Source organism: Brassica napus, assembly GCF_020379485.1.
Source record: "Brassica napus cultivar Da-Ae chromosome C4 unlocalized genomic scaffold, Da-Ae chrC04_Random_15, whole genome shotgun sequence".
In the NCBI taxonomy this organism is placed as follows: Eukaryota; Viridiplantae; Streptophyta; class Magnoliopsida; order Brassicales; family Brassicaceae; genus Brassica; species Brassica napus.
This window is the reverse complement of record NW_026014236.1, coordinates 13,778-31,002: the sequence shown is the minus strand read 5'-3', so window position 1 is coordinate 31,002 and position 17,225 is coordinate 13,778. Positions and strand designations below refer to the sequence as shown.

General features: G+C 36.8%; 1 protein-coding gene across 1 annotated transcript; it reads right to left on the bottom strand.

Annotated features, from left to right (window-relative positions):
- Positions 1-12,316: 12,316 nt before the first annotated feature.
- On the bottom strand, positions 12,317-14,290 carry LOC125594731 (1-aminocyclopropane-1-carboxylate oxidase-like). Its single transcript, XM_048770816.1, has 4 exons — positions 14,064-14,290; positions 13,696-13,922; positions 12,991-13,324; positions 12,317-12,807 (listed from the first exon to the last, which is right to left on the bottom strand). Exons 1-4 carry the CDS (start codon positions 14,175-14,177, stop codon positions 12,520-12,522), a joined length of 963 nt encoding a protein of 320 aa, XP_048626773.1. The 5' UTR covers positions 14,178-14,290; the 3' UTR covers positions 12,317-12,519.
- Positions 14,291-17,225: the final 2,935 nt, after the last annotated feature.

Sequence of the window (17,225 nt, the reverse complement as noted above, 5' to 3'; positions counted from 1 at the left end):
TGCCTAATGAGTTGCTGCATGATAATGTAAAGCTCAACTAGTTGATCAACAAGTCTTTTCGGCTCTTGCGGGCATTGACTTGTTGTCTATTAACTAGATCTATGATCTCAACTCTCGTTATATTGATCTATAGAAAGTGTCGATCGATATTCCAATGGGCGTATCGATCAATACAACCTTTTGCACCGTCGATCGATTATTCAAGTGTGATATCGATTGACGCGCTCTAGTCAAGCTTTATGCGCAGGTTGAATGAATGCTTACTAAGCTCACTAGATCAGCTCTCGCCTTGCTCATAGCAAGAAACATAGCTCTATTAGAATGTTTTCAGAATGAGAATTAAGCTTGCTTTTATCAATCAATCCAAGGGCAGGTTCTAGGTAGCTAATTACTAGGCACACGATAAACAATCCTAAAGATGATTATCACAACTCAGCAATCTATATTTGGGGCTAATCCCTCCTAACCTATTAAAACCCATAAATCTAACAAGAGAACTACTCAGACATGGCTAAGCAATTCATAGCAGCAGTTAGTATAAAACCTTCATAGAATAATAATATAGATATCAATGGAGTTCCAATCACAAATTATAACTAATTTGGATCTTCTCTCCTATCTATCAGTAAAACAATGAAACACAAAGAAGCACACTTTGCCTCTAACATGGCGGCAAAGCTTATATAATTAGGGTAAAACTCGTCAGGGGAATCTTGTAAATAGTGAAACCTTGGGCTTCAAGTGGCTGCTGTGACCAACGGACTTCCTGCGCGGTTCTCTGTCGATCGACACCATGTTTTGTGTATCGATTGATTCTAGATCTCCAATATCGACGACCGATAGTCGATCTCGATGGTCTCTCTCGGTGCTTACTCCAAATATCTCCAAAATTGCTCCAAAATCATCACTTATCTCCAAAACATTCATGATCTTATAAATATAATAATAGACTCTATAATGATATAATTATTAGTAAAAAGACCTATAAACTATGGATGAAAATAGGTCAATCCATAGTCTATCACTTCGACTGGTACCATGAGTTAGTTAAACCCCTACACAAAATGTTTTATTATATTCAATGTATTAAAAAATTAACATTTTGAGTTGTCAGCAATTGTATGAAAATTGCTAAAATACATTGCAGTAGAGATTTTAAGTAATGTAACTAATACATTGTACTCAAGACTTTACGTTATGTATATAATGATGAAAATGGAAAACTAGACTAAAGATTAATATTAGAGGTTTCAACTAAATTTCCAATTAATTATTTCATGGCATGTTATCAAGTTATAATATATATATATATATATATGCAAATGATCTCTTTTGAATAGATTGCTCTTATTATAATTCCAGTACAAAGAAATGAAAAAAAAGAAATAATGTGGTTTAGATCAAAAATTGAAGAGGCTAAGAGATTTGCTCCTATTTTGGCATAGGAAACAAAAAATATAAGTGAAACATATGGCTACGTTACAGAGAGACATACAACAAATCAAACATTGATTACTATATTTGAGCTTAACAACGAATAAGCCGAAGAACTGAAGAAAAAAGCTGTCAGTGAGAAGCCTATAACAGTAAACTCCAACTAACTCAATGTATCAATTAAAGGCAATGGGTGTGAGAATAGATGAGTGGTGCACCTTGACGCTTCTGGAGAAATTATAAGACCGTTGATCTTGGACTGAATCCATTGCACCTAGGGCAGATCTAGCAATTTCATAACATGGGGCATACTTAATTAAATAAAAAGTCGTAACCAAAGGTGTATGGGGGCATTGGAGATTATAATCCAATTAAGGTCCTTGATTTTCAATGCAATTAATGAGAAAAAAAAATTTCTGCATGTGGCACTTGCCCCACCTAGATCTTGCCTAGGCTTGCCTCTGTTGCACCCATTTGTGAGTTAGGAAGATGATTGACTTTGATTTCAGTAATAGTTCATGGAAGGCTAATGACAACATCGGATTGATAAGAGTCTTTTTTTTGAATGAGATAAAATAAAACATCAAAAAGTTCAAAAGCAAACTGTTTGAAAAAAAAATTATATAAATTAAGATAAACTTTAAAACTCATTAAAACGAATTAACTTGACATATATAATAATTTTTGAAAACTTAACATCAAACTTCAAGAATTTAAACTATAAGAATTTAAATCACACTTATTTTAAAAGTTGATACTAAATGTTTTAAAAATTACACATATAATTTAAATATATCAAGAGTTTCATTCAGAAACAAATATTGTTTTTTTAAGAAATCAAACCATATCAAATAATTTAAAAAAAAATATAGGGAGATTATTTTAAAAAAAATTATGCCGAAAGAACGTCAAGGAGATTAATAAAAAAAATTGTGTTCTAAGTATGTTAAAGCATAAAATATCATATATATTTATATCAAAAAAATTTGAGGCTAATAAGAATAGAAGAAAGTTAACATGAAATTTAATCTAGATTATTTATAAAGTAGTTGTATATAGACTCTGAGGATACTGCATTGATATCACTCAAATAACTCTAAGGAGGGAATTATACTCTCTCAAATAAGAGGTCGAGCTGTAGTACTTTAGGGATCGAATTCACAGGGAGCTAGGGAACCTAAGGATTCTAATATGATTTGTTAAGCAAACATGTTTTATAGAGTTTTAAATAAAAGTAATTGCAGTTTTATATTAAACAAGTGTTTGTTCATAGCAGATTTTGGGGTTTTGGTGCTTAAAAAGGAAATAGCTATAATTAGGGTTTATTTTTATTCAGGAAAGTTGGAATTATAATCCTATAGATTCCTAATGAGTTTGCATGCATGATAATGTAAATGTCAACTATTTGATCAACAAGTCTTGGCTCTTGTGGGCATTGACTTGTTTGTCTATTATTTAGATCTATGATCTCAACTCTCGTTATATTGATTATAGAAAGTTTCGATCGATATTCCAATGAGCGTATCGATTGATACACCTTTGCAATGCACCGTCGATTGATTATTCAGTGTGATATCGATCGACGCGCTCTAGTCAAGCTTTATGCGCAGGTTAAATGAATGCTTACTAAGCTCACTAGATCAGCTCTCGCCTTGCTCGTAGCAAGAAACATAGCTCTATTAGAATGTTTTCAGGATGAGAATTAAGCTATTGCTTTTATCAATCAATCCAAGGGCAGGTTCTAGGTAGCTAATCTAGACACATGCATTAATGAACATCCTAAAGATGATTATCACAACTCACACAATCTATAATTGGGGCTAATCCCTCCTAACCTATTTAAACTCTAAAATCTAACAAGAGAATTACTCAGACATGGCTAAGCAATTCATAGCAGTAGTTAAGTATAAAAACTTCATAGAATAATAATATAGATATCAATGGAGTTCCAATCACAATTATAACTTTGGATCTTCTCTCATATCTATCAATTAACAAGAAATACAAAGAAACACACTTTGCCTCTAACATGGCGGCAAAACTTATATAATTAGGGTAAAAACTCGTCAGGGGCAATCTTGTAAAATAGTGAAATCTTGGGCTTCAAGTTGGCTGTGACCAAACGGGTTTCCTGCGCGGTTTCGCTGTCGATCGACACCATGTATTGTGTATCGATCGATTCTAGCTCTCCAATATCGACCGATAGTCGATCTCGATGGTCATCTCGGGTGCTTGCTCCAAATATCTCCAAAATGCTCCAAATATCTCCAAATGCTCCAAAATCATCACTTTCTCCAAAACATTCATGATCTTATAAATATAATAATAGACTATATAATAATATAATTATTAGGAAAACACCTATAAGCTATGGATGAAAATGAGTCAAATCCATAGTCTATCAACTTCCCCCCCAGACTTACCTTTGCTTTCCTCAAGCAAAACAAACGGCAGTCTCTCGAAAGAGGTTTTAAAAACAGCAGGGACTCACATGATTTAAACTTAGAATCATCACATCTACAATATTGCAATCCACATCTAAGAAGTCCTAATCACAAAAGTAACATCATACCATATCCTAGCTTAGCACCAAATTCATCTCTAGCCAACAACTTAGCATAATCTTGTCTTTCCTTCCCTTCTACCAACCTCATTTCTTAGCATAAAATAAAAGTGAATGCTTTACCTTGGGAGTATCGATCACAAGATTCTAGGATTTTTCAAACAAGTATCTGGACCTGCAGGTAAACATTAGTTCATATCCTCTCTCTCTACTAATTTTCTCTCTTGGTCAAAGTCTGCTTATATGCAAGATCATTAACCAAGATTGGACAGGCTTCCATGAATCAAGCCTTAATGGTGGTTGCCACCAAGTCTTGTTCACTTCTTTTTGACCTATATCCTAGGATTATTTGTGAAGCAAGCCTTAATGGTTGTAGCCACCAAGTCCTGTTCTTATCCTTTACCTATGAAATTCTTATGAAACAAGCTTTAATGGTTGTAGCCACCTAGTCATATTCGAATTTATTCCTAATAAATCTCTAATTTGTTAAAAGATGTAATAGATTTAAACAAGAAAAAGTAAAAACAAAACAAATACCATTACGTGCTGGGACGAAAGATAACTGTCACTAGATGCCAATGAAGTCATCTGGATGATGTCGGGATGCAGCAGAAAAGCAGGATCACGGAGGTTAGTGGCTAATTCAACAGATTTTTCCAGGAACGTAGTGGATTCAGCTGGATCATCCGGCGAAATACCTACAAATGGAAAATCACTTGGACATTAATATCATGGAATAGTCTGACGTTGCACGTTAAAGTTGTACTCAAATCTTAGAATTATGACATCCAAAAATTTCTTTATTTACCAACACAAAAAGTAAAATAAAATATTTTATCCGGACATAGAATATAGATACCTAGAGGCGACCAGGAGAGACGAAATCCGTTAGGTCTCGGGCCGAGGTGAAGAAGGAATAAATATTCGCCAAATGTTGATGTGTTTTCGATCCACTTCCGGAAATTCCACTGGGGACGTACAACGAGGACGTGGTACAACTCGAAAGACGAGACCCTTCTCCAATTTCTCGAGTATGGAAGGCGGCAGCAACCATGCTACTAGTTATTTCTACAAGCGGACAGTTCTGAAAGGACTTGAAGGGCATGTATAAGTCCCCAGGAACGGAGACTCAGTTGGCTTGGGGCAAAGCGGAACAAGCCGCACAACTCCACCTAATCCAGGATAGGTTCTGATGGAACCCGATTCCGCGGAACTCACCGCCATTATCAGAATAAAGTCGCAGATCTTTGTTTTGAACTTGGTTTCTGCGATGGGTGTAAAGGTTTGGAAGATGTCCTTTGACATCAGACTTTTTGGTAAGAGGAAAGCCATGTGTACCTAGTGAAGTGGTCAACTAGGACAAGATAATATCTATAGTTTTGGGTGGATAGATTGGAGATTGCCAGACATCAGTAAAGAGATATTCGAGAGGATGGGTTGAGACAATAGTACTTTGATGAAAGGGAAGCTTTTGAGTTTTATTAAGTAGACAATCATTGCAAGAGAAGAGTAGAAGAGTTGTGAAACAAGGTAATGAAAAAATGGGAAACAACAGCTTTTAAAGTAGAAGAAGAAGGGTGGCCAAGTCTCTGGTGCCATTGAGAGAGAGTGGTTTTGGTGTCTGGATAAGAAGCAAAAGATGCTGTGGGTTTAGAAAGGACACCGGCCACTCATACAATCATCCCTCGTGCGGCTTGAAGCAACTGGACCTCCGTGCTGAGATCGTTCACCTGAAAAAGAGCAGGGAAAAATTCACAGAAACGTGATTAGCATTGCAAAGTCTATAGACAGAGATCAAGTTCATAACCACTCAGAACACAAATAATGTCGTTGAGATTAAGTGTTTTCGAGCGTGTAGGTATAGAAGCAGAGCCATATGAGTAATTTTTCAGACCTGTACTGTCTGCAATAGCAACTTCATCGCCTCCTGTATACGGCTGGTGCAGAGGCCAAGTTCTGCAAATCAGATGTTAGATGGTGTGTAGCACCACTGTCAAGGAGCCACGCGTTGGGATTGTAGAGGTTGGCTTGCGCGACATTCGCTCGAGGCTGCAGGAAGGAGGATTAGTCACACGCGGTTTGGGCTGGAGTGAGAAGAGCCACCATTAATTGAGGACAAACGGCGTGCGCTATGGCCAAAGACACTGCAGATTTGAAACTTGCCTTGGTAACCCACGCGAGCTGTTTTGTTGAGCTGTTGAGATGATGCATGAGTTGTTGTTGGTGCCATGTCTGATGACCACGGTAGCCTCCACGTCGCGAGTTCTGATTGCGATTGTAGCTTGAAGAGCCACGATAGTTTGGTGTAGTTGGCTGTGATCGGAGCAGTAGTTGGCGCAGAGGAACGGCCTGCAGTTTGGCTTCCTGATGAGAAGCTTCTCATGAAACTCAGGGCAGGAGGGAGGCGTTTCACACGGCCATCGATTTATCAGCAATGGTCTTGTACTCCTCAGGAGACCAGCAAGGATAGCTTCAATTTGATCTTCATGATCCATAGCCTTCCCAGAAAAGCGATTTATTTTATAAATCGAGTGGTGAGCCTTGGAAGTAATCATTGATCGATTTTCACCTTTCTTCCAGGTCTGAATTTGTTGACGAATCTGCTTGACATGGGCGCGACTGGGTTTTCACATAGGTCGTCGTGAGGGTGGTTCAGATCTCAGCCGCTGTAGTCGCCGTGGAGAGGATCAGTTGAATCGTCGAGGTTATTGCACCAAGGAGGGCGCTGAAGATCACACAATTTTGTCTTTTCCATAGGGTGTAGGACGGATTGGTGGTGATCCTCGTCATCCGTCATGGTGGTCTGGGGAGGAAACAACGATGGAGCCTTCAATATAACCAAGCAAAGGTCATAGCAATAGAGCAAGGCTAGCACCTGGCGACCCACATCAGACGTTTGAGCCAGTGAGTTTGTAACGTTTGTCATATTGAATTGAGATGGGGTTGCTGAGACAGGATGGTCTCAGAGTTTGTCGCAGTGAGTTGTGAGTTCAGGACATGGTGGAGAAGAAAAGTTGAAAAAGAGAAGCGGCGCTTTAATTTTAGGTGTTTGCTAGCTCTGATACCATATATGATTGGTGAATAGTTCTATTATTAAGTATGTAGGGAGTATATATACAAGAGTACATGTAGGGTATTCGTACTATCAGATAATTACAGAGAGATCCTTTCATATATAGTATTTACTCAACAATCCGATGAAGGGTCTGAAAAGAGTCCGAAGAGGAGGAACACACAATAAATGGTCTTCCGGAAGATGTAGAAGATGTAGCATTTTTAAAGATCGAAAAAACTTTCTCAGAGGAGATGAACATTGCTGACAAAAACCAATAGAGATAGCAGTTATATAATACAGTTTAAATCGATACAGTTCCCGGTGAAGACAAAAGTTTATCACTACAAATCCCCACGCCTGCAGTGGTATAAAAATGTTTGGATCGTTACAATATACCATTTTTCATACTTTAAACCGACCAAATTGAAGTTTAAAACTGTATCACATGATGTAACCAATTCACTTTTTTAAACCGACTTAAAATTGAGCATGAATTTAGGTTTGTTTGAATAACCCACTTTATTCTTCTAATATGTCATTATTACACACCTTGAGAAAATAAACCGCCTGTAAAAAATTACGTTTTGTTGAGTATTAAAAAACCCAAAAAAAACCCCCCCCTCCCAACCCTCCACCCCCCACCCCCCTCGTTTAATGTAAAGGAAGCATGTGGTTATATGGAGTTGGAGAACTACAATACTTCTCTTTATCATTATCTATCAAAGGACAAATCCCAACAATCCCAATCTAATCACCACACCCTATCTTTCACTCAATCCCCCCACACCAAAGTCACCCCTCAATCACAATTTCTATATTCACTTAATTTATTTATCTTTAAAATTTAAATTTTTAAATCTTTTTTTTTTTTTCATTGTTTTTTTTTTTATTTATTCAAATCAACCTAATATAGATCCATCAACCACTTCGTCCATAAAGTTATGGACACTATGGGAAGCAGATCCACGAGTGGAAGAAGAAGTGGGAAATCAATAAGGTTCGATTTAATTTATTAAACAATTTTTTAAGTTATTAAACTATTTTTTAATTTATTAAACTATTTTCTTTCTTTTTTTATTAAAAGGTCCCAAAGTCGATGAACGACACGGTCTGGAAGGAGTTGTGTGCGCATGGGATAAGGAAGAGACGAAAGAAACTTCTTCCACCAACTCCACCAACCGCAGGAGCGACCGTAAAGGAAGGGCATCTACAAGCATAACTTGGGTGCTCAATCTATTGTCACTCTGGGAGATCGCATGGTAAGTTCAACAACCGCTTTTTTCTTCAATTATTTGAGTTTCAGAATTTTAATTTATTGTGCATTTCTTCTAATTTCTAATGTTTCTTTAATTTATGTTTTTTTTCAAGGCGGAAGAAAATGATGGCGAGCCGTTGATGATCTCGCCCTAATGAGGAGGGCGTATACCAACAAGAAGACCGGCCAGATTGATGACGGTCTTGTGAGGGACGTGGTCGACCTGGTCCAAACTCAGGTGGTAACGAAGTGTCTCAGCTTCAAACCGAGATGAGCTTCGACGCTTCGACGGCTTCGACCAACTTGTCCCGGTTTCGAATCAACGAAATCGTTGAATCCGTAAGTTCTTTTTTTTTTAAAGTTCATTCATTTATTTCTTGGTTTAAATTTTGTAAATTTGGCTATTTTCTATTCAGTCGGTTCCAAAGAGAAGGGATGTTTGGTCGGTTTGGGTCGTCGCACCCGGTCAGTTCCTCCTTCTTCTGCACCACCGCCCTTTGTTGATCCAGAAGTACTTACGGCAAGTTGAAGGACAAAGATGATCGTATATCTTTGTTGGAGACCCAGATGGCGGCTCAACAGGCGGGTTATGAGGCACAGAGGAGGCTGAACCAGCAAATGATGGAGATGATGCAGAGGATGTACCCGAACGAGGTGTACCGGACGTGCCAGACCCGTAGTTTTTTTTTTTTTCAAAAACTCGGAATGTTTTATTTTTTTATTTGTGAAACTTTGAATATTAATTTAATATGATTTCAATTTTAATTTTAATTTCATATTTCGAATTTAAATTTCAGAAATTTTATTTTTTTTAAAAGAATAATATTTTTTACATTCCGAGGAAATTAATTATATTTTTACTCGATCGATCGATGCGTTTTTGGACATAAATCCATCGATCGATCTGTTTAGGGGTGTTCAATCCGGATATCGGTTCGGTTTCGGTTCGGTTTTTTCGGTTTTTCGGTATTTCGGTTAGTAAAATATAACTACCATTCTAAATCCATATTTACTTCAGTTCGGTTCGGTTTATATACCGTCGGTTTTCGGTTTATTCGGTTTTATACCAAAAAATATAATTCTTTATTTTGGGATCATATTATATGAATTTTAGAGTCTTGTTGTCAACACATTCATTTATTAAAAAATATTATAAGTTTAAATAAAAGAACAAAAATAAAAAATGTTTCTATCATCTAATAAAATAATCAAATCTATAATTAAAATTAAAGCCCAAAATTTTGATAATAAAAATAAAAAATAAAAAATAAAACAGAAGAACGAAGCACAAAAAATAAGTTATTATATTATTTCATATTTAGCGTTCATTAAAGTCATGTTTCTTCTATTAAACACGAAACTCTATTCGTTTATAGACAAAAAAAAATTGTGAAGAATTTCCACTAATTGTTATCATCAAATTTATAATCTTTATTTCAATTTAGTCAATGCTAAATTAAAGCAAAAAGATCAAAAGACGACTAAGAACATAAGAAGCATGTTTGCGATGAATTGTTATTTAATTATAGTTCAAGTGTTTTACAAATCAGGACTATTTTATTACTGTAAAAAAATGGTAATAGTTATTAGCAAAAAAATTAACTTATGATTTTCATATGTTGTTATAAAATATATACATATTTACATGTTTCTATTTTTGATCGGTTTTATTTGGTTTATTCAGTTTTATCGGTTATATACCGAACCATATCCAAATCCTACGGTTTTTTAAAAATCATATCCATTCGGTTTGTATGGTATATACCAAATCCAAACCATATTATCTATTTCGGTTCGGTTCGGTTCGGTACGGTTCGGTTTTGCCATATTGAACAGCCTAGATCTGTTTACAAAAAAACGTTCGGAATATACCGAGGGACCTATTCCTCGGAATATACCGAGGAACAGGGACATTTCCCTCGGAATATTCCGAGGAACCGGTTCCTCGGAATATACCGAGGGACATGTTCCTCGGAATATTCCGAGGAATATGTCGTCGGTATATTCCTATCGATCGATGTATATATGTCCAAAAACGCATCGATCGATGAACGTCCGAGGAAATATCCCGACGAAGTTCTCCCTCGGTATATTCCGAGGACATTTCCGACAAACTAGTGATCCTCGGAATTTCCTCGGAAGTTTGTTTCCTCGGAATTCCGTCGGAAAATTCCGAGGGATTTCCGAGGAAAGAAGAAATTCCGAGGAATTATTTCCGACGACTTGTTTCGTCGGTATGTCGTCGGAATAACGAAATTCCGACGATTTTTTCCCTCAGAATCCTTGTTGTTTTCTTGTAGTGCCAAGTCGAAGACCCTAAACCCAAACCGTAAACCTTAAACCCAAATTATGTACCCTAAACCCAAAACCTTAACCATAAGTCCAAACGGTAAATCCTAACCCAAACCGTAAATCCTAAACCCAAAACCTATACCCTAAACCCAAATCCTATACCTAAAACCCAAACGGTAAACTCTAAACCCAAACCCCAAACTTAGATGCTATAGGGTTTGGGTTAAGGTTTACGGTTTGGGTTTAGTGTCTAAGACTTGGGTTTAGGGTATAGGATTTTGGTTTACAGTCTATTTTTTGTGTTTAAGGTATATAATTTGGGCTTAGGGTCTAGGATTAGGGTTTAGGGTATAGGGTTTGGTTTAGGGGTTTGAATTTGGGTTTAGAATTTATGGTATGTGGTTTAGAATTTAATATTTAGGGTTTAGGGTTTTGCTGGAAGCGTTAATGTCGTTAAAATTAGCGTTTTTATTTTTTGTATCTATTTTTTATTTAATTTAATATTTTTTAATTAATTATCTATGTGTTATTTTGATTGGTCGTAAAGGTTAGAGTGAATTTAAAGGTTCAGCTTAGGGGGTGAACCTAAGTTTTGTTTTTTTTTTTTGTCCATTAACTATTAATTTTTGAAAAAAATCAAAAATCTTTACAGACGAGTTTGAACCCGTGATTTTAAACATGCAATTTAAGAAAATGACCAATGAAGCCATAGGCATTTTATACAAACTACTGGCCCATTAAATGAATAATCAAACTACTGGCCCATTATGTGTTCAAAAAAAAAAAAAAAAAAAAAAACTACTGGCCCATTAAAAGAATAAAGCATTCTTGGCTCCAAACACATGCATGACTAGCTTCTAGTCAAGACTGCTCTGCACGAGCTATAAACTTAAACCGAATCTCGCCTAATGCATGGTCGCGTGACTGGAAAACGAACCTCGGAGGTGTGGGACGATGGAATCATTCGTATAACTTACGTTCTTGCTGGACTTATGATTCAAACTTGAATATTTTTTCTTGTGTTTCTTGTACACCTCAAGGTGATTAATTTCAGGGAAATTACTTAACTTATTCTCAGGGTTATAAACACAAGGCATAAACAGTCTTGGATGGCTAATCAACTAATTCTACTCAGAGATTTGGCTTACCCGTGGATAAAAAATTCTGAAAGGTTTCTCTGGTCCTCCTCCATTTCGAAAGCTCCTCTTACTCTCTTGGCGAGCAACAATCTATCTCTCCTGGAATGAACGCAACAACAGAATACATCGCTCAAGCTTCAGATCACCGTCATCTATCCTCTATGATATTGATCGTCTAGTGCGCAACTAGATAGCAAGCATCAGACATGCGGACCCTCAATCATCCTCTCTGTTTTTTGAATAATTGTCTCTCTCTATTCTCACCTCGTCGATCACCTTGATTCATCGTATCCTCCGTCTCTTCCACTTTCAGATTCTAGAGTTCGACTTTTACTTAGGGATTGGGCTTTCAATAGTAAATCTTTGTAACATCTACATTCTCCTGCAATTTCAATAGTAAATCTTTTAGCAAAAAAAAAAAAAGAACTCTGTTTAAGTTCCACCAATCTCTGTTTGTTTGTTTTTGTGTATATTTTTTAAAAGCTTTTAAGAGAAAAGCTTTTTTAGCTTCATCAACATTAAGTTCTGATTTTTGAAACAGAGAGCTGATTTATGATAAACACATTAACCCTTAAAACTATTAGAACAATTACTCATATTAATATTATTATCATCTTCCATTAACATAAACACTCACACACTTTAAACACACCATTGACCAACAATTAATCAACCAGATTATTAATTATATTAACACTAATCTCAGTCTTAACTTATTCACGTAAACACACAAAACAAAATCATCTTCTTTCTTTCTTTGCTTAAACTCTCAACTCCGTTTTTAGAAAGTCTCTACGGATGCGGCTGGGTTCAGTTCTGTAACTGCAGTAGCATTCCTCATCGCCTCAAAGCGTGGCTCTTTAGGCTGAAACTTGACCCCAGCATAAAGCTTCATGTAGTCATCAAACACAAAGCTTGGGTACTCGGTTTCTTTGCTGGCAAGTGATGAAGCTGGAGAGATCTCCGCATCGCTTCCGGGGTTGTAGAACGATGCAATGGACATTCTGTTCCCTTCTTTTTGAGTCACCACACGGTGCATCACACTCTTGTACTTTCCGTTGGTTATCACCTAAATATGTTACGAACCCATTAAAGATTTCAAATGTCATTCTTGCTTAATTCGGTTATATCATATACAAACCATTCTGCCCAATATCATCCAACCAGGACTAAACCAAAATCAGACTTCAACATGAAAAAAAGTTTTGTCTAGCAAAAGATATTTTGAAAATATAGTGTGAACATATGATACCTCAAGTTGGTCACCAAGATTAATGACAATAGAGTGGTTGAGTGGAGGAACATCGATCCAATCACCATCTTTGAGAAGCTGGAGGCCACTGACTTTGTCGTCTTGAAACAACAAGATGATGCCTCCTGCATCAGTGTGGGCCCGGAGACCTTTGATCATTTCTGGTTTAGGACAAGGTGGATAATTGCTCACCTTAGTCCCAAAGGATGGACCTTTTGTTCCATGAAACATTTTCTTCAGATATCCTTTCTCTAACCCTAGATTCTCACACAGTTGATCCAACAAATTCTCTGCAAGATTCTCCAATCTCTTTCCAAAATCTTTCATGGCCGTCCTGCAAAATTTTGAAACATTTTTAGTATTTCGATGGGATATTATTCACTATTACTCCAAGAAAAAGCAATATTTCAGTATGCTGGTTTCAAATAATTGTCTTAAGTTTTCTTTTTAATTATTTTCTCAACCTTTACATTACAATAAAAAGAATTAGAAGTTCCAAGTGAAAAAGTTTCAATAAAACTGTTTTTTATAAACCAACAAAGGAAAGTTATTTTAGCGAATAAAATATCATAACTTCCTTTTTAATCTAGGTAAAAGAGGTAAAGTTTCCCTTTAAATGAATATAAATTGTGATTTGAAGTTGTTTTATTAATGTTGAACAAAAAAAGAGTTGTGTAATATTGATAAATAAATAAAAAACTGTACCGATATTCATCAGACATATCAGGAATGTCGTAGAGATTGGATTGAGGAAGGTGACGAAGGTAGAAAGTGCTTTCCCAGTCGACGTCCTCAACTTCTGTCTCAAGCTTTTCCAAACCTTTGGACTTGAGCATGTCGTTAAACTTCTGTTCCATTGTTTTCTTGTAATGCTCCTTTGTCATCTTCTCCACGTTGTCCATCAAATCATATGGTAACCCATGGTTCACTATCTGAAAAATCCAAACAAAAAGATCCACATTACCATTAAGTATATAAACTTAAAAGCTGATATATAACTAATCATATATATATATATATATATATATATATATATATATATATATATACTGAGCACATGTTAATATTTGTACCTCAAAGAAACCCCAATTTTCGCAAGCATCGTTGATTAAAGCCATGGTTTGGTCTCTTTCTTCACCATTGAGCTTGGACAAGTTTACAACAGGAAATTTGATGGTCTGCTCCATGATCTCTCTTTCTTTATATCTCTCGTCTTGGAAAGTCTTTGTTCGAAGTAGCCAGTTGTGTGATGATGTGAGAGTACCTGAGGGAATGAGATAGGATTGCTATTTATAGGCGGAAAAGAGGAGAAATACAATCTAATAAATGTGAGAAAATATGTGTGATGGTCATAAAAATTTTCATTCAAAGAAAATAAAAGAAAATAAAAAAGTAAAAGAAACAGAAGTTTGTGGAGCATGTATGTGAGCACATCTATAGTGGACCCCTACCCTCTTTCTTCTTTATGAGTTTGATTCATTTAGAATTTTCCTTTTGGGTCTCTATTTCTGCACTTCAATTGGTTTCTTTTTCTTTGTTTTTAAAAAAATTATATATATAATTAAAATTCCGAATCAGGCATCAATGTTAAATACAAACCGGACTCGAACAAAATGATCTAGATCAAATGGTACAAATCTAGTTTCGCATCACCACCTATCCGGCGTGTTGTGCTAGGCCGTTTTTAAATCACTAGACTACCAATGACCGTTCTCTTCTATTGACGTTGACCCCGGGAATGTGGGTTTTACTTTGTTGCCTCGGATACCAGAGTCCCCGAGACATCGCCTGAAATAGCTAATTACCGATGATCTTGCCAATTCTGTATTCTTCATTGTCGTTATAGCACAAAGACGACCAAAGGAGATAGAATTCTAGGACCGCTATACCTGTGGAAAGCAATCGGGCCCAACTGTAAAAGCTCACCTGAGACACCAAAGGTCGGGTTAGAAAGTGCTGCTGCATCCTACACGGAACCTCTTACGACATGCACAGAAACTGCAAGCACACTACCAACCGAACTCACGTGATTTGAATTGGCATTGGGAAATTCACATTGACAAAAGAGAAAATGAAGCTGCTATGCCAATTGCTGGCTCTGAGAATCAGAGACAGAGCATGTGACCCGATAAGCTAATCCTCGGTGTCAGCGAGGATAGAGAAAACATGAAGAACCAAAGGCGATCCAAAACAGAAAGCGGCCACTAACTTCTGGAGAAACCAAGAGGAGTACCACGTAGAGGAGATCAGAAGAGAGAAGAACCGGCTAGATGCCACCAAGTAGCCATAGAAGGCAACCAGCCACATCAATTTACCGGAGACTCACACGCCATTGAGAGAGCCACCGCTTGCATACGATGGCCCAAAACACGCTTCTTAGATAATGAGACTCTCTAAAACTCTCAAGACTGAAGAGAGAAAGGGAGGGTTTCTACGACACCGCAGAAGAACCCAAATCTCAGATCCCCCCCCCCCCAATCTTCAACGCCACCGAAAGAACCTGCAGAAACGCAAGTCCGAAGTAGTATGGTCGTCACTCCGTCACTCCGCCACAACACTGCGACGAAAACAATCGATGAAACTAAGAGGAGAAAACTAAATCCACAGAGAAAAACCCTAAAAGCCGACTACCACCACCCAAAACATTTTTGTTGAAAATATTTTTATTTGAAATAATTAGAAAGGTCTACAAATAAGAAAATTCTAAAGACTCTATTACACTACTTGAGTCCATCGTTGCGAATCATAACCACATATAATGAATAGCTGTTGAGAAAAATGAAACTATTACACGTTCAAGATGCCGGTTTTGAAAAGTTCATCATCTCTACTGCATGTTAAGACAATCAAACATATATATTGCTATTTATAACTTAAATCTCTGACATCTATCTTAAAAATGTAGTAATGCAGAGCCACACATGTTATATATCAAATGTGTAACGCCATAATAGTGTAAAATGACAAGCGCTATATATATTTTAAAACCGTAAGTAGTAGTTTTCGGATTCTTTAGTTAGGACTGCGAGGTCTTTCCATAGAAAACTTTGGTATGTTGATTGTTATATTCCAGTCTGGTTATCCAGACCACCCCAAATTTGAGTAATAGAATAGTCGTTCGTTGCCGAGGTAACACATATCAAATGTGTAACGTACTAACGCCTTTTTTGGGCTTACTTCCAGCAAATAAATTTTAATTTTTATTTGACACATAATTGTTCTTCTGTAAATATCGTAAATATTATATATATAAATTTTTTAATTAACAAAATTTTATTAATTAATCCTAAAAAAAAGCAAATCGACGAAACTACAATTCCGGTTAACTGGTAATGGTGGTACTAGGTTACCGTGACTTCACCGAGATCGTGTGTCCAAGCCAGTCTTCAAATCCGCCGACAGTCACCATCTGGAGAACGACCACCGTTGGAAGCGTGTACCGCGGCTACTAAAGTCGGAACCAAAAGAGGAACCGACGCTCGACCACAAACCACAACCCCCCCCCCCCCCCCAATAATCTCACCATCTCAACAAGTCTGAGATAGCCACGTTCGACACCACAACCTTCTTGGTGGTGAGAGAACGCCGAGCCGGAAGGGCTACACACCATGACGAACCGCCACAAAAACAGAGGCCTTGCAGTCCGATGACTAGTTAGCGGATTCCAGCATCGCCTACGTCTTCCTCGAAACGTAGAACAGAGTCCTTGCAGTCCATGTAGCCACCAAGACCACCAGCTTCTTTAGAGGTCTTGCACGAACTCTTTTCAAAACCGATTTGAGTATTTGATATATTTAATTTGAAAGGAGTTCATGCAAGATATTTGATATATCAATTTTTTTTTTACCAATTTAACATCTATCTTTGGAGTATCTTATCGAGTCAAATATGTGCTTTTAGAGTCTTTTAGGCTGTTTTAAAAAAGAGTATTTTAGGCTATTGTCGAATATTTAAGGGGATGTCAAAAGGTAATTCAAGATGCTAATTTGGGTAGAATTTTAGCAGCGAATGGAGGATTTCTCACTGATGGATTAATATTAGATTTAAACATAATATATAGAATTTAATTGGATATCCAGTGCTACCAATTTGGGGTCGATCAATCGGCTAAATAAAATGTTATGCGCGTTTTACTGAAGACTGTTCTGTGTGCCGGTTCAATACCAGAAAACTTCAGTTTTTCAATATTCTCGGTTTGGTTTTGCCTTGAATTCGTCTAGGACATGTTTTGACCT